Raw genomic sequence first — 21388 nt, 5'->3', positions numbered from 1 at the left:
AGTGACCTCAATGTGAAGCAGTGGCAGGAGCCATCATTTAAAGTTTAAGTAATTTTATATTGCTTTTCATAAATTTGTGACAATAAAATTGTAAAGAGTATGAAAGAAGTCTAAAACAAACCAAGCATGAAATAATTGTCCTTCATTGGCCAAGGCGAAATAAATACAGTGCTACTGTATATACCTTATTAACACAGAGTATAGAAAGAAGACAAAGGAACTGGTAATTCCTAGCTGTTTAAATAGATAATAAGTTTTTTGTATTTCCCTTACCTTTGTGTTCCTCTCTTCAACACACTTTGGGTCCTCTGCAAGTAGAACTAATACTATCATACAAGTATAAATTATAAAACGTTTTTGTAAATTGTGCAACTTCCAAGAATTTGATGATGTCCATAAACTAAACTAAACAGAAGGTACAAACAGTGACACTAAAAATATTACAGGTTTGCCTTGGATAATGAGGAAACTTGGTAAATTGGAGTTGTACTGTACTGTACTGTACTACTTTTCTTATAATTCATAAAAGCTTTGCCATGAGTACTGTACTGAGCATGTAAATATTATAGTTTTATATAATATATATATGTGTGTGTGTATGTATGTATGTGTATGTATGTATGTGTATATATATATATATATATATATAATAATATATATATATATATATACAGTAATCCCTCCTCCATCGCGGGGGTTGTGTTCCAGAGCCACCCGCGAAATAAGAAAATCCGCGAAGTAGAAACCATATGTTTATATGGTTATTTTTATATTGTCATGCTTGGGTCACAGATTTGCGCAGAAACACAGGAGGTTGTAGAGAGACGGGAACGTTATTCAAACACTGCAAACAAACATTTGTCTCTTTTTCAAAAGTTTAAACTGTGCTCCATGACAAGACAGAGATGACAGTTCAGTCTCACAATTAAAAGAATGCAAACATGTCTTCCTCTTCAAAGGAGCAAACAAATCAATAGGGCTGTTTGTCTTTTAAGTATGCGAAGCACCGCGGCACAGAGCTGTTGAAGGCGGCAGCTCACACCCCCTCCGTCAGGAGCAGAGAGAGAGAGAGAGAGAGACAGATAAAAAAAATCAATACGTGCCCTTTGAGCTTTTAAGTATGCGAAGCACCGTGCAGCATACTTAAAAGCTGCACACAGAAGGTAGCAACGTGAAGATAATCTTTCAGCATTTTTAGCCCCCCTGCTCACACCCCCTACGTCAGGATCACAGATAGTCAGCGCAAGAGAGAGAGAGAAAGAAAAGTAAGTTGGGTAGCTTCTCAGCCATCTGCCAATAGCGTCCCTTGTATGAAATCAACTGGGCAAACCAACTGAGGAAGCATGTACCAGAAATTAAAAGACCCATTGTCCTCAGAAACCCGCGAAGCAGCGAAAAATCCGCGATATATATTTAAATATGCTTACATATAAAATCCGCGATGGAGTGAAGCCGCGAAAGGCGAAGCGCGATATAGCGAGGGATTACTGTATAATATATTATATATTATTGATATGTTGCATAGTTTACTGTCAAATAATGCAAAGAGTACGCAACACGTGTTTCGCCCTTATTTGGGCTCATCAGGCATACACACTCCACTGCATCCCCACGGCATGTGGTTTGCTTATTTGACAGCCTGGAGATTGGAGTAATTACATTCATAGCATTCGTAGTCTGAATCATGATTTGATTGTATGTACTGACTAAAAAACGAACCACATGCCATGGTACAACGTAAAGGGGCTTTGCCTCTGATGCTTACGTCCAAGTTTCGATCCCCGCAAGGGGATGCAGTGGAGTGTGTATGCCTGATGAGCCCAAATAAGGGTGAAACACGTGTCACGTACTCTTTGCATTATTTGACAGTAAACTATGTAACATTCTATGATCTGCTTCTCGCAATTGAGAGGGCGTGGCGACTTGCAGACCAACCACATGCGTTACCTGGTAGGTAACCACCCATACAATCAGATCTTGATTCATATATAGATTCTTGATGTATAAAGCCTGATTCTCAGATCATTTTGAGGTGCATTTCTCATCTCCGGTTTGCTTTTTGACTTCCACTAATGGTAGACAGACCTCCATTACCTACTGTGAAAACATCATTCAATCACCATTGTAATGGTAGATCTCCTTTTCATTCATTTTTCTTCACATTGGCTAATAAATGTAGTGACGAGCATTGCTGCAGAAGCTCTCATTCAGTGGGATAACTTAATCTATAATCACCTTAAACAGTCAGGGTTTACTCACAATGAAGTTGAAAAAGTACCGCTCAGTGGTAATGGTGGAATAGCACTCACTGTCCAGGTTTACTTCCTTTCTTCTCCCACCAAAAGCTGTGAGCCTGGGTTGGGCATGGTGCAAAGCCAACATGACTCTTAATGACATTAGATCAATTCTTCCATAATACTGTGTCCTGTTTTATTTTTAGAGTGATGAGGAAACTTAAAAGCAACTAAAATAAGTATGGACAGGCCCCATACAGAAGATGGTGAGTTTCAGTGGGGTGGAAGTGCAAAGTAGCAACCAAATTGTTTTTGGTCAAAATCTCTGACTGACGATGCATTGTGTGCAGGTGCACTGTCATGGTGCAAAAGGCATCTTTGCCTGCACCACTGCTCCAGATGTTTTCTTCCAGATGCTCAGTAGTTTAGCGCAAGGTTGCTGATTAACAGTCTGTTCACTTTCAAACTCTTTATTAACAAGTCTGTTGATGTTCAAAAATTAAATCATTATTGTCTTAATGTTTGATATGACCTGATATGCTTTTTTTCAGCTTGTGAAATAAATGTCAGAAACACCTCTCTCGGTCAACTTTGCACAATGCAGCTTGGCAGGCTGTTTAACAAGACTTTAGGCATGTGATACCTAGCGTCATTGTTGATAACTTCACCCTATTCACTTGACCAATTCCGGGAATTTGTGGGTTCCCCTTTGTATATTTGAATAATGCCCGATACTGGCCAGCTGCTCTTGTGCAGGATAAAGAAAAGATACAGTGGCATGCAAAAATTTGGCCCCCTTGCTTAAAATGTTTGTTACTGTGAATGGTTAAATGAGCAGAAGATCAACTGATCACCGAAAGGAATTAAGTTAAAGATGACACATTTCTTTAATATTTTAACCAAGATTACAGTTTTATTTCCATCATTCATAGGTACAAAATACCAAAATAATGAAAAGGGTCTGAAGCAAAAGTTTGGGCACCCAATATCATCAGTAACACCCCCTTTGGCAAGTATCACACCTTGAAAACGCTTTTTGTAGTCAGCTAAGAGTCTTTCAGTTCTTACTTAGGGTATTTTCACCCATTTGTCCTTGCAAAAGTCTTCTGATTCTGCAAGATCCTTGGGCCGTCTTGCATGTACTGCTCTTTTGAGATCAAACCACAGATTTTAAATGATGTTTAGGTGGGGGGATTGTGAGCTTGCACCTTGTAAATTTTGAGGTGTATTTCAGATCATTATCTTGTTGTAGGTCCCATCCTCTTTTTAACTTCAAGTTTTTTACAGATGGTTTGATGTTTGCTTCCAGAATTTGCTGGTATTTATTTGACTCCATTCTTTTCTCTACAAATGTCATGTTCCTTGTGCCACTGGCTGCAACACAAGCCCAAAGCCTGATCAATCCACCCCCATGCTTAGTAGTTGGAAGTTTGTTCTTTTCCTGGAATTCAGCCTTTTATTCTCCAAACATACCTTTGCACGTCGTGGCCAAGATGTTATATTTTGACTTCATCAGTCCACATGACTTGTTTCCAAAATGCATCAGGCTTGTTTAGATGTTCGTTTGCAAACTTCAGCTGCTGAATTTTGTGGCTAGGATGCAGGAAAGTTTTTTTCTGATGACTCTACCGTGAGGGTCATATTTGTTCAGGTGTCGCTGCACAGTAGGACAGTAGACTACCACTCCAGAGCCTGCTAAATCTTCCTGAAGGTCTTTTGAAGTCAAACGTGAGATTTTATTTGCCTTTCTAGAAATACAAAGATAATCTTGTCCAAACGTTTTCCAGACATAACATTACGAACTGAGGGAACAGCTACCTGAAAAAGCTTTGCTTTGTACTTGTAGCCTTCTCCTGTTTTGTGAGCATCAATTCGTTTATATTTCAGAGTGCTAGGCAGCTGCTTAGAGGAGCCCATGGCTGCTGATAGTTGGAACGTCAGATGGGACGTCTGAGGAGTCAAAGGATTTATACAGCTTTGACATTTGCTGTGAACAGGCCCATAGTCCTAACAAGCTAATGAAGGTCTGAGACCACCTTGGGAAAAGTTATTGGAGACCTCAAATATCTTGGGGTGTCCAAACTTGTGCATGGTGCTCCTTCCTTTTTTCACTGTATGATTGTACAAAACAAAAACAATACACTAATCTTGTGTCTACGTTTAACTTTATGCCTTTTGGTGATCAGTTCACCTACCGTTCACTTAACTATTCACAGTGACAGACATTTTAAGCAAGGGGGCCCAAACTCATGTGTTGGATTCTTTGGTATTGCAGACAAACTTAAAGTGCAAACCCCAAGTGGGTCTGCAAACAAAAATTACATGTCAGTTATTAAAGACAATGGAACTGCTGTATCTGGAAGAAAAATGCAATTGTATATTGTTGGCATATTTCTTCTGGTGTACCTATGATGGGAGAAATTTCACATCCAAGTCTTACACTTAAGAAGAATTCCCTGATTTTTGCCTCACGCTGTGGCTACTATTAAAATCTGTGTCATGAAAATATAAGTATGAAAGAAAAGCCATTGAGAAATGGAAAGATTTGGGAATCCATATAATACACTGAATTAGAATTGCTTACCCAAATTCATGATTTTGTCCAGGGTGATGCACAGAAATTGGACAGACAGACGACTAAAAATGTTGCAAGACAGCAAGTTATAGCTACAACTGTGTGCCATTTCAGAATATCCAAGTTAAGGGCTTTGTGGTATAGCGGGTCCACGGCTCAGAAGAAAAGGCCAGTTTTACATAAATAATCTCCTCACTCGCGGCTTAAAGAGGGGGAGTGGTAGTGTGGCCGGAGCGGTTTTCGAATGCTCTACCACAAATCTGCCCAAGCCTTTTTGCTGTCAAAGTTACTTTGTAACAATTTAGCTGATTCTGTCTAATCTGCCTTTCCATCTAGTTTGGTATTGTCTACAGATCAAACCAGCTATTTATTTATATTCCTATCAAGAACATTTTAATTGTATTAAAATTAGCAGCATCCTCTGCACTGACCTTTGAGGGATGCCACTTTTAACATTGGCTAATTCTTATATGGTTCCTTATACCATAACCCTTTGCTTCATGTTTTTAGCCAATAGCACTCCTGTTCAAACCATGTGATACTCAGTCTTTTCCTTAATATTTTCTTCCATTAATTTACCTTTGTTGAAATAAAATGTACTAACCTATAGCTACTTGAATCTACCCAATCAACGTTTTATATAACTGTATAATATTTTAATATAAACATAAGCAGTACTTTTTCCAACTACAATTTCCAAGTCAATAAGTACCTGCTTGGTAGTAGTTCTTACTTTTGGAAGTTTATCAACTTCTTCAGACCTCCAAGTGTTAGTTCAAATCATTTCCTGATTCATTGTCTTTATATTTTGTCTCACTTTAATCATCCCTAATCTACTTCTTGACTGTTCGTGTACTGCTGAGATATTAAAACAATCTATTTGTGTCATCTTTCGCTTTTTATGCAATATTTTATCTATAACTACATTTTAGCTTTCCTAGTATCCTTTTAAGTCATTGCTCTCATACACCCTATGGTTATCAGTGGAGTTACTAGTCTTATATGTTTTAGATGTTTTTTTTTTTATAGCTCCTTACTCGTCCATCATGGACTTCTGTATTCCTTCAAAATTTTGTTATAAATTTGTCCTGCAATACATCATTTTAAACCTTCCTCGCATCTTGTCTAATGTCCCTAAACTTACAGTAAAGGCTTATCCCAGTTTATCTTACTGAGGCTTTGTCAGATGTGCTAACAATTTGCCTTACTAAAGTTAACTGTAATAGCTTTCCAATATTTTAGTATTTTTTACATTTTATGTTATGATCACTAGATTCTAATGATTCAGTCAATTTTACCCCTTGTACCCTCTCCTGATTATTACAGAATACTAAATCTAGATAGACTTTGTACCTCATTGGTACTTTAATATACTATATAGCCCCAAACAAGTGCACAACACAGTCCCAGGTTCAAGTAAAAGAGGGGTTTATTGCAAAAATACCTTTTTGTACAACAATTCAACCAGTGGGGGGGTTCTTCCTTTCTTTCTATTACTCTCTCTCCTCTTTGCACGGTTACTCCTCCAGGCGAGGGTTGCCTGTTTCCGCTCCTGGCTCTGACTTTCCTGGACAAGGAAATGCCTTCCCTTTTATAGAGGACCTGGGAGTACTTTGAAAGTACATTGGAAGCACTTCCTGGATATACGGAAGTGCCTCATAATAGGGAATTTAACTGCCTGCAACACACACGGACCCCAGCAGAGCTGTTCTACCAGACTACAAGTCCCGTCATTCCCTGTGGGCATCCGAACGGTACCGGTATCTAGGGCTACTGCCATCTAGCATCTGGAGGGAGACAATAAGTAGGAATTATTGCTCTTCCCTGTCCTTCCATGTTACGGCTGTCCTGTCCTGGTAAGAACCCCAAACCAACTCCAGCGGGGACACTGGTCCCAGCATACTGTCCCTCACTATATACAGTATATTCAGTGCATCTGGAAAGTATTCACAGTGCATCACCTTTTCCACATTTTGTTATGTTACAGCCTTATTCCAAAATGGATTAAATTCATTTTTTTCCTCAGAATTCTACACACAACACCCCATAATGACAACGTGGAAAAAGTTTACTTGAGATTTTTCCAAATTTATTAAAAATAAAAAAATTGAGAAATCACATGTACATAAGTATTCACAGCCTTTGAACATGAAGCTCAAAATTGAGCTCAGGTGCATCCTGTTTCCCCTGATCATCCTGGAGATGTTTCTGCAGGTTAATTGGAGTCCACCTGTGGTAAATTCAGTTGACTGGACATGATTTGGAAAGGCACACACCTGTCTATATAAGGTCCCACAGTTGACAGTTCATGTCAGAGCACAAACCAAGCATGAAGTCAAAGGAATTGTCTGTAGACCTCCGAGACAGGATTGTCTCGAGGCACAAATCTGGGGAAGGTTACAGAAAAATTTCTGCTGCTTTGAAGGTCCCAATGGGCACAGTGGCCTCCATCATCCATAAGTGGAAGAAGTTCGAAACCACCAGGACTCTTCCTAGAGCTGGCCGGCCATCTAAACTGAGCGATCGGGGGAGAAGGGCCTTAGTCAGGGAGGTGACCAAGAACCTGATGGTCACTCTGTCAGAGCTCCAGAGGTCCTCTGTGGAGAGAGGAGAACCTTCCAGAAGGACAACCATCTCTGCAGCAATCCACCAATCAGGCCTGTATGGTAGAGTGGCCAGACGGAAGCCACTCCTTAGTAAAAGGCACATGGCAGCCTGCCTGGAGTTTGCCAAAAGGCATCTGAAGGGCTCTCAGACCATGAGAAAGAAAATTCTCTGGTCTGAGGAGACAAAGATTGAACTCTTTGGTGTGAATGCTAGGGGTCACGTTTGGAGGAAACCAGGCACCGCTCATCACCAGGCCAATACCATCCCTACAGTGAAGCATGGTGGTGGCAGCATCATGCCGTGGGGATGTTTTTCAGCTGCAGGGACTGTGAGACTAGTCAGGATAAAGAGAAAGATGACTGCAGCAATGTACAGAGACATCCTGGATGAAAACCTGCTCCAGAGTGCTCTTGACCTCAGACTGGGGCGACGGTTCATCTTTCAGCAGGACAACGAACCTAAGCACGCAGCCAAGATATCAAAGGAGTGGCTTCAGGACAACTCTGTGAATGTCCTTGAGCGGCCCAGCCAGAGCCCAGACTTGAATCCAATTGAACATCTCTGGAGAGATCTTAAAATGGCTGTGCACCAACGCTTCCCATCCAACCTGATGGAGCTTGAGAGGTGCTGCAAAGAGGAATGGGTGAAACTGGCCAAGGATAGGTGGGCCAAGCTTGTGGCATCATATTCAAAAAGACTTGAGGCTGTAATTGCTATCAAAGGTGCATCGACAAAGTATTGAGCAAAGGCTGTGAATACTTATGTACAAGTGATTTCTCAGTTTTTTTATTTTTAATAAATTTGCAAAAACCTCAAGTAAACTTTTTTCACATTGTCATTATGGGTGTTGTGTGTAGAATTCTGAGGAAAAAAATGAATGTAATCCATTTTGGAATAAGGCTGTAACATAACAAAATGTGGAAAAAGTGATGCGCTGTGAATACTTTCCGGATGCACTGTAGGCCTGATTGCAATCTGAATATTTGGGTGATTACCTACCAGGTAACACTTGTGGTTGGTTGGCCAGTTGCCAAACATCCTCCACATCCTCTCTGCGAGAAGAAGATCATAAAAAAGAAGTTATATAGTACCTGCCACATAATGCAAAGAGTACATGACATGTGTTTCACCCTAATTGGGGCTGATATCATATCATGTATATTATCACTTAGTGATGTCTTTCAGAAATTTAGGTTGTTTTTTGAAAAAAGATTCCAACTGTGTAAATTACTGAAAGTCAGAATGTGTACTAGGTCATCTGAGGTCATCTGTCTGTGCCATAGGGCATCTTCTAACAAAACCCCTAGGTGATCAATTTGACTTAATGCACTTTTCATTACCTAAAGAGCAGCACAGAAAAGTGGTAGGTTAGGGCATTGAAGAGGAGACCCTTTCCTAAATGAGTAGCAAAGTTTATTTGAGGATGTTCTGTTTGTATAAGGACAAGCACGCGGTGGCACTGAGCCTGTAGCACGGTGCACTGATAGGCCTTTAATTCCCATCAGAGTTTGCTGGGGTCAATGGGAGGTGGTGTTTGGCATGCAGTTAGTCACCATTCAGCAAGAGGGGGAAGTATTTAAGCAAAGCTGCTGTGGTTTTTCCCACACATTGTCTAAGTGTGCATCTGTCACAAAAAGTGGATGCTCTGCATGATGCTTGTACATTAGAAGGTGACATGGATTTTTTTTGCGGAGTTTGTATCCATGCATAATGTGATTTGTCACTTAAGGTATGTATATCTTAAGTAATAGCATTCTCCAGTGCTGATGTATTGTGTATTCCATAGTACCAGAGTAAGATTTCAGTGTTCAACCAACAATGAGCTATAACAGGACCCATAATTACAACAGATTATTTTGCACACTGTCTGATATCTCATAATCTTAGGTATAATAAAGAAAGCCATTGGCTACACATTGCATTACTGGTAAGACTGACTATACTGTCCCACCAGGCTGGGAAATCATGCCATTGGTTAGACTATTTCATACGGAAGCTCACCTAAATAATTATTTAGTACGTACTATATAATATATGTAAAATCTTGAGCAATGATTTTTAAAAGGTGGAGCTGGTCCTGATCCAACTCTGTTTCTTAGACTTTTTCGTTCTGCATTGAGGACATTCTGCCATTTGCAGGCAAGTTAAATTAAACTTGTTAAATCTGCTTGGCATAATTTAATGAAGTAGAAATATTTCACTGCACTTTTAAGGGGAAAAAAGACTTTTGTTATTGTAATTTTTACCCCACTAGAAATAAAAATGCATAATTTGTGTGTGTGAGTTTTTTTTATTTTTTTATTTTTTTTAAAGCACAAGACATGACTTGTCAGTTTTAATAACTTCTCATCGTTATTAGATAGATAAAAATAATAGATGAAAAAAATAAATGTGAATTTCCCATTGGGAATTAATAAAGTGAATGAATCAATGAGTATCTATCTATCTATCTATCTATCTATCTATCTATCTATCTATCTATCTATCTATCTATCTATCTATCTATCTATCTATCTATCTATCTATCTATCTATCTATCTATCTATCTATCTAGTTTCACTGTTAGGGAGTTACAAATGATACAAGAGCTTAATCCTGTGAATATAATGAACAGGGTTAAATAGTTCCAGTTTGGGGTTGTTGAGAACTGGTACATTTCTTGGCTGCACAGAGCATGAGAAAGAGAAAAATTCAAAGCAAGTTTTGCCTTGTACCTGTGGTTAATATAGTGGTTATTTCAAAAACACTATATATATTTCAAAACCTCTATTCTGGCCAGACATACCGTACATGTGCTCCGCTCAGATTTGTGGTACCAAGCAAATCAAATGATACGGCACTTTAGGCTGTAAGAGAGGCTCTTAGTCACAGAGACACGCAATTGTCAGGGTTGCTAAAAACAAATAGGTAAACACTAAATGTGTGTCATTAATGAAGCTTTAGATGTCAAAGTAATATTTTAGTATAAGTGAAATGTGATAAACACAGTGGTGTGATTCCCAGAGGGTGATCCGGCTTACAGGATCCTCATTGTTGAGGACCAGAGTGGCTGGATCAGGCCAAGGGGACGTCCACATAACACCTGGCTGTGGCAGTTACAGGGTCATTTCCGGAGTGTGGGACTGGACCGTGTGTCTGCCTGGGGGGTTGCCAACCAGGATCCCAAGCTGTTTCATCTTGTGGTTGTTGCGGCAATTCTCTGTACCAGTGCATGCTCTCCCCAACCTGACCTAACCTAACCTGAGTCATTTTAGGAAGTAACATGTTTAGTGTCAGCACTTGTTTGTGATACCTGAACTGTAGCTCCAAGCTCTTATAAAAGCTATTCACAAATATGTCTATTTTTAATTTAGAAACATTTTGTGTATTCAGTCTTATGTAGAATTTTCTACTGGCAAGGCTCTATGTTTTTGTGTTTAGGCTATTGAAATAGGATTTATTACACAAGTTTAAGATGGTTCAAAATTTAGTTGTTTGCTCATTGACATATGCAATTGTGAGAGTTTTTTCATTTACTGTGTCATAACATTTGTATATTCTAAATAGCATTGGTTTCCACTAGTTCATGTGTAGGGCTGCAACGATTAGTTGACATAATCGACAACGTCGACTACAAAAATCATTGACACGAATTTTTTATTGTCGACGCATCATAAACAGAACCTTCAATAGAGGCTCCAGTCACAAAGAACCACATTGGTTTTTGTAACTGCAATGCACTACATGAACGTCTGGGAACAGTATCATTTGTTATTGTTTGTCAAGACTGCACACAGTCCTACCAACGAAGAAGAACATCTGAGGAGAGGAAGAATGTAGAGGAAAATAAACGTAGTTGCAATGGCGAGTCGGATAGAGGAGGGGGAAGGAGATGGAAAAAAATTGAGACAGAAACTGCTGAATCCCAGAGACAGTGGTGCTGCAGTTCTGCTGAGGCCGCCAGTGGTCGTGAGCTGGCAGCTCAACAAATATACGGCACTGACTGATCAGCTCCGGTGTGCTGGAAAATTGCTCTGTGAAGCCAGAAATATAGCCAGTTGCGGGGTTCAATGAATGTACGTTGCAGAATATACTTGCCCCCTGCGTGCTGGCAAATTGCGCTGAGACACGACTATAGCCGGTTGTAGCATTCAATGAATATACATCGTGGAATATACTCGGCTCCGGCATTCTGGCAAATTTCACTGAGAAACAACTTTAGCTGGTTGCGGAGTTCAATGAATGTACGTTGCTGAATGTATGTCGCCGCATATACTTGGGTTCGGCATGCTTCCAAATTGCACTGGAAACCGACTCTAGCTGGTTGCGGCGTTCAATGAATTTACTTTTCCAAATATATTCGCCTCCGACAATGACACACCAGTAGCCATTTTTGGTTAAGTTAAATGCACTTTTTTTGTTTAAAGACTATGTGCACTTTAGTTTATATTGTTTAATGTATTTCTTTTTTATTGTGATGGTCACAATAATATAAAACATCTGATTATTTTCAAGTTCATATGTTTCACTGGTTGTTATTTTAATTTGATTATTATTAATTTTAATCGTGTTAATACAGAGACATCGGGGTGACATTCACAGGTGGACAGACGTGAGCAGATGAGGTAAGACATGCACTGGAGCCCAGAACAGGATGTGCAACCACAGGTCGCAGGCTTCAAAATAGTCAGGCATGAAAGAATCGTGACTAATCAACTAATCAAAAAAAAAATTGAACGATTAGTCGACTACCAAAATAATCATTAGTTGCAGCCCTATTCATGTGGTACTGCATTAATTTTTTAATTTTTTTTTTTTTAGTATTGATCTTAAGTAGTATTTATTTTCTTCAGTTACTGCTTGGAAAGTGTAATTTAAAGTACCCTTGTGGGTTTTCTAACATTAAACTGTTAAAAATTGAAATTAAAATTATACTTGTTTTAAATATCATTGAGGGAAAGAAAAGGAGTCTATAGTCCATTCCTATTAAGCTGTCACTTAAAGTTAATGGTTCTCCCCATATCTGTGATATCATTGAAAATCTACTGATTATTTTATGACTAATATGACCAAAGGGTATTGACAGGACAAACCATTGGAAAGGCAAATACATTGAATTAAAGAGGACCAATCTGCTGAGTGAGAATTGGGACTAAATCTGCCAAAATGTCAGTGTTTCTAAATTTATTGTGATGTCTGTAGTCTTTTGTTGCAAAACCCTCCTTGGTGTATACAGTACAAGTAGAACATACAGTATCTATTGTAGCAGGTGTATAACATATGTATGATATGTATTTCTTTTTATGCATTGTATTGTGTCTGTTTCAGCATTATGTTCTTTGTTTATTTAACATGTATATTGTTCTATGATAAATTTGCACCAATGTATAGTCTTGTTGGACGTTTAAGTGGAATTGTGCTTCTTAATAAAAAAAAAAAAAAAATCTCATATTGCTACTATTTGTAATATAGAATGTAAAACTAAAGAACTGGTGCTGGTATGTTGTGAAATTGGGTTGATTTCAACAGGAATAATCTATTTTATGCTAAATGATTTCACACCTTGGCAAATCTTCTGAAGTTTTAATATGTATTTGTATATTTTTTTTTTTTACAGATTTAAAAGAGATTTGCAGCTTTGCCCCATCTTCATTACCTCAGACATCGCTGCAGCACAGACCACGACAACCAAAGAAAAATGAAAATCTGAAAAAATCTGGGTCAGAGAATTTGACTTCAGCCAGATTGCACTGTAGTCCTCTGCCTGTTGTGAAACTAACAAGGATCGATGATATGAACACTCAACAGCAAATGTACAAGACAAATTCATCTGCTTCCTCAATCTTCCAAGAGCAGAAGAAAAAGTTTAAACTGAAATCGAAATGCAATGATGACAAGTGTAGTCAAGCTGAAAAAAAGACATACAGCTGTTCTGAATGTGGCAAGCAATTCTTGTGGCGTAGTCATGTTCAGGTTCACAGAAGAATTCATACTGGAGAGAAGCCATATTGCTGTACTGAATGTGGCAAACGACTCTCCACAATAACTTATCTTCGTGTTCACAGAAGAATTCATACTGGAGAGAAGCCATATTGCTGTAATGAATGTGGCAAACGATTCTCCACAAACACTTATCTTCGTGTTCACACTAGAATTCACACTGGAGAGAAGCCATATAGCTGTACTGAATGTGGCAAACAATTTCTGCGAAGCAGATATCTTCTGGCCCACACCAGAATTCACACTGGAGAGAAGCCATATCGCTGTTCTGAATGTGGCAAGCGATTCTCCAATAACAGCTATCTTCAGCTTCATACAAGAATTCACACTAGGGAGAAGCCATATTGCTGTTCTGAATGTGGCAAGCGATTTTTACAAATTAGCACTCTTCAGACTCACACAAGAATTCATACTGGAGAGAAGCCACATTGCTGTTTGGAATGTGGAAAACGATTCTTACAAATTAACCATCTTAAGATCCATGCAAGAATTCATACTGGAGAGAAGTTGTGTTGCTGTTCTGAGTGTGGCAAACAATTTGTTAACCGCAGTAAACTTCAGTTACACAAAAGATTTCACACTGGTGAGAAACCGTATTGCTGTTCTGAATGTGGCAAACAATTCCTGCATAGCAGAAATCTACAGACTCACATGAGAATTCATACTGGAGAGAAGCCATATTGTTGTTCTCAGTGTGGAAAACAATTCACCACCAGTGGTAGTCTCCAGAAGCACACTAGAATTCACACCGGTGAGAAGCTGTACTATTGTTCTGAATGTGGAAAACGATTTGTTAACAGTGGCACCCTTCAGACTCATACAAGAATACACACTGGAGAGAGGCCATATTCCTGTTCTGAGTGTGGAAAGCGATTTTTGCAAATAGGCCATCTTCAGACTCATAGAAGAATTCATACTGGAGAGAAGCCGTATTGCTGTTCTGAGTGTGGTAAACAATTCTCCACGAATAGTCAACTTAAGACACACAAAAGAATTCACACTGGAGAAAAACCATATTGCTGTTCTGAATGTGGGAAGCGATTTTCATCCAATAGCTATCTTCAGAAACATACCACAATATGCAGTATGAGATCTCATAGAGATGGAATAGAAAAAATGTAATTTTTCCATTTGTTTTTGGTTGAAAAGCATTTATCAAAATAGCTTTTTAGCCCATCATGATTTCTTGCTAAATATCCTCATCTCCTATTGCCTACAAACACAGAGACATTTTTAGGAGCAATACCAGTATTATGTAGATCTGGCTTGTGATATTTAGGATAATACAAAAGTGTGTAAAGCGTCATGAGTTATGAATGAAGTTCACTCCTGTCATGATGCACCCAAAAAAAAAAAAAAAGTTAGTGAAGCCATGTCAATTCAGTAATTTCAGACATAATCTAAACGTAGCTGGATCACAACTTCATCTCAGTCATGATACAATATTGACAAACAACTCAGTAGCTTCAGAGAATTTTGATCCCATACTTAACAATGTGAAAAGGAATATTCTGGGGCAAAACTCTGATCACTTCTCTTCTGTCTAGCAAGACTCGTTCAAGAATTTAACATCAAGTACTGAAAAACAAACAACCTCACCAGCACTCAGACACTCACCTGTTATTTGTGGATGCCCCAATACTGTGCAGCTCCAGTGATAATATTTAGAAAAGAAACAACTTATGAAATATTTACCCAAATTGAGATGGAAAACCATTTAAGGAAAAAATAAGGTCAGTACCCAAGTCTTAGCCCCAATCACAATGCACTTTACAGAGAAAACAAAATTTCAGTGTAGCCTGCTTGCCATATTCCAGGTCGATTCAATAAATACAGTTTGGACAACTGAATAAAATCAAGCATAATAACAAAGCAACCTTTGACAAACCCAGGTAAAACAAGTTTTGAAATCTTACCTGATGCTCTTTCTCATTTTTTACATTCTGATATCATGCATGACTAGAATGTAATACTAGTCGGCCTTCCCCTTTGGCAGTTGTACCTTTTATAACACAGGCAAGGAAGCAGCAGTAAAGTTATAGTTAAGCAACAAGCAAGCGTACAAGCATACTTTAGTGAGATAGAGATTGTGGCATGTATAGTATAGGCACACAAAGAAATGTCAGAACTTTCTCAAATTCAGGGCACAGTATGGAGAGTAAAATAATCACTGTTTATCATCATTTATAACAGCTGTCAATGTCAGTGAGCTCTTGCTGCTTTATCCATTGTAAGCATTGATGGTGTTATGTGAAGCTGGGCTGCATATTCTGTTTGCAGGCATGTTGGTGATATGCAGAGCGATTATGTTATTCAATATTTTAGTTAAAGAAAATTTGAGTTTTTAAAGTGCAGCGTTTAAAACCAAAGGGTTTTTGCACTCACAATTTTTTCTTTGCTCATGCTGGAGAGATGACACAGTTAATGGTTTTGACTGTAAGCTCTAGTGCTTTTTGTGTTGTTTTAGTACTTTAGATTCAAATTACTCTATAAGAGAAAACTACACTTTCATATTCTAGTGATTTAATGTGACCTGCTGCTATTTTAAATCAGTTTTAATGATGTGCAGAAGAGTCTCTCCATTTCGAAATATGTACAATCCCTCAGCAAAGGAACAATGCACATTTCTAAGTGTGGTCCTTCTTTACATGGGGCAGTTAATTCTTGGAATTTTCTGTATGGGAGGTGTGCACCACACATGTACTCTTAAAACTGTCATACTCAGCATTGCATAGTCTTATGTAGCTGAATAGTGTTCACTCTGTCTGCTGTTCAAATTCCATCTTACTTTATTCCCCTCTTCACATATTGAATTGAAATGGCAAAAAAACGGGCAGAATCAACTGCTTTGTAACACTCTGCTTTCCATAGCGATGCTCCGAGCTATTGCTCAGCAGCCAATCAAAATCAGACTCAGGGCACAGTGAGAGGGGAAGGAACAGGGGAAAATTACAAAAAGAAAGAGAGCAGGAGAGAATGCATACTACATCCTTCCACTCCCAACATTTGAGCACCAAGCCCGTACGTAAAATATGGAATACATTGTGGAGGCTTTAATAGAATCATTCTTTACAAGTATATAGTGCTTTTCTCCCTACTCAAAGCGCTTTTAGTGTGTGGGGAAACACTTCAACCCCCACTAATATGTGGTACCCACCTGGATGATGTAACAGCAGCCATTATTGCACCAATACACTCACCACACTTTAGCTATTAGGTGGTGAAGTGGTGAGAGAGACACAATCAGAGAAAAGGAATGATTAGGGGGCAGGATGACTAGGCCATAGAGGGCAATTTATCCAGGACATTGGGATAAACCCTACTCTTTTCTGAAAATGCCTAGGGATCTTTTACGACCACAGAGGGTCAGGACCTCATTGTTATGTCTCATCTGAAGGATGGCTGTATATTTACAGTGCAGTGTCCCTGTCACTGCACTGGGGCATTGGGATCCACATACTGACCATAGGGTAAGCACCCCCTGCTGGTTTCACCAACACCTGTTCCAGCAGCTACCCAAGCTTCTCCTAGATGGTCTCCCACCCAAGTCCTGGCTGGCCCTAACATGCTGAGCTTCAGGTGGATGACTTCTTCTGAAGTGCATGTGGTATGGCTGCTGACATACTTATGCTAGCAGAAATTCTAGACACCGTGCGATCCATGTGACCTTCCGGTGCGCTTATAATAATAATAATAATTATTTGCATTTATACCACGTATAAGATAAATACTAAATCTGCCTTTTCGAGTTGCTGTAATTTGACATCCAAGTTCAGATTTTCATATAAAAACGTACATTCTTCTGATTTATAAAAAGAAGCATTCAGAAATGTAGACCAAACATAACATACAAATACATGGCTAAAATGTAGTGTAAAAAAATCACATGAATAAAATCGGCAAAAGAGCTCTTGTACAGCATACAAGAAAATGAATACCATATATCAATCGGCAGTCCAATTTTATTCAATAGCTTTAGAAGAATTATTCACAACATGGTTTGCATAGTCTAAATGTAAACTAATTAGGTTACTACATGTAGATGAATTAATATAAAAAAGCATGGATTCTTAGAATTTATATACCAGGGTCTGAAGGTAGCATTGGTTTGACAGAAATGGACTAGAGATACAGATCAAAATCGTTGTAGTGCCAGTTTAATTTTCAAGTCACAAGACTCGCACAAAGACCTCTAGTGTAAGGGAAAAAAATGCACAAATAAACATTTTTTGCAAGGTTTGGTCAAGTTTTCAAAAATATTGATGGTCTGAATAAGAACATTTTCACTTTATTCATGGAATTAAGAAGTTCAGCGTTCAAGATTTGAAAAGCAGATGTTGAAATAAACAAAAATGAAAAAACAAATGGCTATCCTCCTGTGTCAGCTTCATATGGACCATATGCTGACATATGGATAGCTGAGTTGAGTATGATGGATGAGAAAATTTCCATGTCCTGTATACAGACAGTAAAAATGTGTCCAAATTCTGCTGGACTGAAGTAGGACACTCTCATGCATCAGGGTTGTAAGATGCCAAGTACTGATAGCTTATGGTTTTTACACAGAAAGGCACTACAGAGTCTCCATAGGAAAAAAGTTCTGCGAAAAATGGAGACACGTTGGGGCTATTTGTCATAATACATAATGGAGAATGAAGAGGTACTGATCACATGAGAGATACCATCTGTAAGGTAATGCTTTATTTTAGGCATCACCCTTTCTATACTTACAGTATTAGTTATTTTTAGTGCATTTAAAAATCTGACATCCTTCCTAAGACTTTCATGTTATATTATTTTACAACATTGAATCATAGCGTGTCTAATTAGGCTTTTCTGACACCGATCATTCAAAAAACAACTCTTAGAAGTGAAAAAAACATCTACAAAAATGTTATTAAACACAGATGAATTAACTGAATCAGTATATGCCTTTCCCTTTCCCTACCCCTCATCCTTTCTATGACACCTAAATCATTACTTTTGCAGTCAATTGCTTCTACAAGTCACATAATTAGTTCAGTGGAGTTGACCTGTGTGTAACCAAGAGGTTTCAGGTGATTGTAGTATAAATGTACCTTAAGTAGAAGGGCCAGGTCACTGAATATCCTTAACAGTACAGTTAAGTCAGTAATTCGAATTAAAAAGAATACAGCACAGATGTAGGGTAGGGCAGGCCTACCTCAAAAACAGTGTGATTTATGCAAGAGGACTACTAGTAAGAGAGGCCAGCAAGAGACCTATGGCAGCTCTGAAAGAGAAACAAGCTTCTGTGGCCAAGATGAGAGAAACTGAAGATGATAACTGTTTGTCTGATTGCTTCACTAGCTGCAGATTTTTTGGGAGAGTGGCAGAGCAGGCAGCAGCAGAAGATGGCAGTGGTCACTAGTGTAGGGCAATAGGTGTGATTTTTCAGCACCACAGTAATGAAGCCAGGCCAAACTAATCAAGTCTACTATTCAGATTTATGTTGTGGATGGCTGTTTTTCCACACCATTTTTATTTAGCTGCCTCAAAGCAGCAGGGAGCATGGAAGAGAAAGATGAGAGTCAGGTCTATGTATTGCTAAAAGATCCCAAGGTGTCCGAGACCATTAGGATTCCTCATATCAAATACAGTGTTAAGCAAATGAAACAAAACTATCTCCTATCGGTATAGAATGGCAATCAGAATAATACTTGGGAGATAGCATGATAAGTGCTGTTCATGGGTTGGGTTGGATGGTAGGAAAATGCTCTTAATGACTTTCTGTAGAAATTTGAGACTATATCTGACCCATTCTTACTTGGTGCATTGATTGTTGACCTGCCAACATATTTATTTCCAGTGCTACCAAATACCAAGATTCAGAAGCAGACCAAATTTAGGAAGGAGACTAAATTTATGTGTAGTTTGTTCAAACCATCGTTAGACTGTAGGAGTTCTGATCAATTTCTTATTGTATGAAGGATATCTAATAAAATAAATGGAGAAAACCTAAAAAAGAAAGCCACTTTTGAAGAATCATATATGACCTCTCGATTAGTTTTATCCAGAAAGCATGTGGGAGACCAAGTGTAAGAAGGTTCCATGGTATTGTGAGACCAAAAGTGAGCTTTTTTAGCTATCATACCAAAGTGTTTGGCGTAATACTGCACGTCTTTAAAAAAGCACCATCCCCAACTGTCAAGCATGGTGATGGTGGCTGCCAGGACCTGGAAGGAATACAAAGGTAAAAAGGCAAAATAACAGCAGCCAAAAACAGGAAGAAAAACTGTCTGAGTCTGCAAGAGAACAGCCACCTCTACTGTTCAGGAGATTTATTTTCCAACAAGATAACAACTCCAAATATAGAGGTATAGCTAAATTGTAAAGGCTTAAAAACATCAATGTTAATGTCCTGGAGTGTCCAACTCAAAATCCAGATCTCAATCCAAATGAGAATGTGTGGAATGTTCACTCATCATTCCCATGCAAGCTGACAAGGCTTGAGCAGTTTTGCGAAGAAGAATGAGAAAAAATGCATTGCACATAGACTGTTAGTGCTGTTATGGCTGCTAAAGGTGCTTCTACTAAATATTGGCTTGAAGGGAGTGAATACTTGTATGATCAATTATTTTGTGTTTAATGTAAGTTTATTGCAGTTCATAGAGATGTGTTCTTATTTGACATTGGAGTCTTTTTATTATGGACCAGTGTAAAACACTTCTAATTACCTCCACTGTGATTCAATGTTGTAAATGAAGGGTAAATCATTTTTATAAGTGCTGTACATTTAATGCAAGGGGTGATGTCTAAAATATCCAGTAGTTATTTACTGCTGTTTGTTGTTGTTTATTTGGTCTTAATATGACTTAAGCTACCAACACGATATAGACCTGTTCTCACAATGTGTTGTAGTTGTATTAAGAGTTTATTACAGTATGTTAATTTGATTATTTTGTCAGTATTACGATTTTGTGTACATTTTTAGTTTGGTAATAGATATTTTCAGCATTTATTGTTAACATAACCGAACATTCTCAAACCCATTTAATCTAATTTAGAGTTGCAGGGACAGCATCGCTCTTGGCAGCATTGGGCACAAGGTAAGAAACATCAGGGTGAGAACCGATTACATTTCTGTCTGTATTTCAAAATGTTTTAACATTCTTTAAATATAGAAAATGTTAATATTAAGAATGCTGTAAATGTTGATAAAGGCTTTATTGTAGACCACTATATGCACACGAGTTACTTTATTTAAAAAATGCATCCCAAGATTTCTGTCCAAAGATTCACGGATTACACAAGCTTTTTAAAAATTGCTTATTTTCCTCCACTTCCCACCCTACCATTTCCAATTGGTATAGGGTTTAGATGTGAGTGCTGCCGGTGGGCTGAGAGCTTTATTCTTTTTGAAGTTGCACTTTCTCTTGTAAATTAAATTGACATATTTGGTTGATAACTTTATCCAAGGTGACATACCACATTTAATAAACAATTGGTTACATTTCTTTTGTTTTTCCAATTGGAACACAGGTAAGGTGAAGTATCTGGTTGGTCCCTATTTTTTATTGTTTTTAAATTGTTTACAAAAAAAAAAAGTCACAAATAACTTTGAGAAGCAAATATATTAAAATGTAAGCTTGTGGCCTTTTATTCATGATAACTGAAGTTAAAATAAGAAGCAATGTAATTGAAAGGGAATCGCACATTTACGCACATACGCACAGTTTATACCGTATATACTCGCAGATAAGTCGTGACTTGATTTTACAGTATCATTTCTGGTATTTTATAATGCTGATTGTATAAATCGAATGCGGAAAACTCACGCTATTGGTCCAAGGGATTATGATATGCTAACGCCCACCTGAGATAGTAACCATGGAGCACACGGCCTTTTTTTTTTTTATGTGGGTGGGGCAATGCTCTGTATCAGCGTGCGCTCCTAACCTCTCAATCTCTATTGTGCATACGTGACCCCACAGTAATACCTGAACTATTCCGAAGCAACGTTTGCACTGATTTG

General features: G+C 38.3%; 1 protein-coding gene across 1 annotated transcript in view; it reads left to right on the top strand.

Moving 5' to 3' along the window:
- Window positions 1-20592, top strand: part of LOC114666228 (gastrula zinc finger protein XlCGF57.1-like) — a 31326-nt gene extending 10734 nt beyond the window's left edge. The window contains exon 3 of the mRNA XM_028821002.2: window positions 13013-20592. Within this exon, the coding sequence (XP_028676835.2) occupies window positions 13013-14517 (1505 nt within the window). The 3' untranslated portion in view covers window positions 14518-20592. The remainder of the gene's footprint in view (window positions 1-13012) is intronic.
- Window positions 20593-21388: the final 796 nt, after the last annotated feature.

The sequence above is a fragment of the Erpetoichthys calabaricus genome, chromosome 1, assembly GCF_900747795.2.
Source record: "Erpetoichthys calabaricus chromosome 1, fErpCal1.3, whole genome shotgun sequence".
NCBI classification, from domain to species: domain Eukaryota; kingdom Metazoa; phylum Chordata; class Cladistia; order Polypteriformes; family Polypteridae; genus Erpetoichthys; species Erpetoichthys calabaricus.
This window is presented reverse-complemented; position numbering and strand designations above follow the sequence as displayed.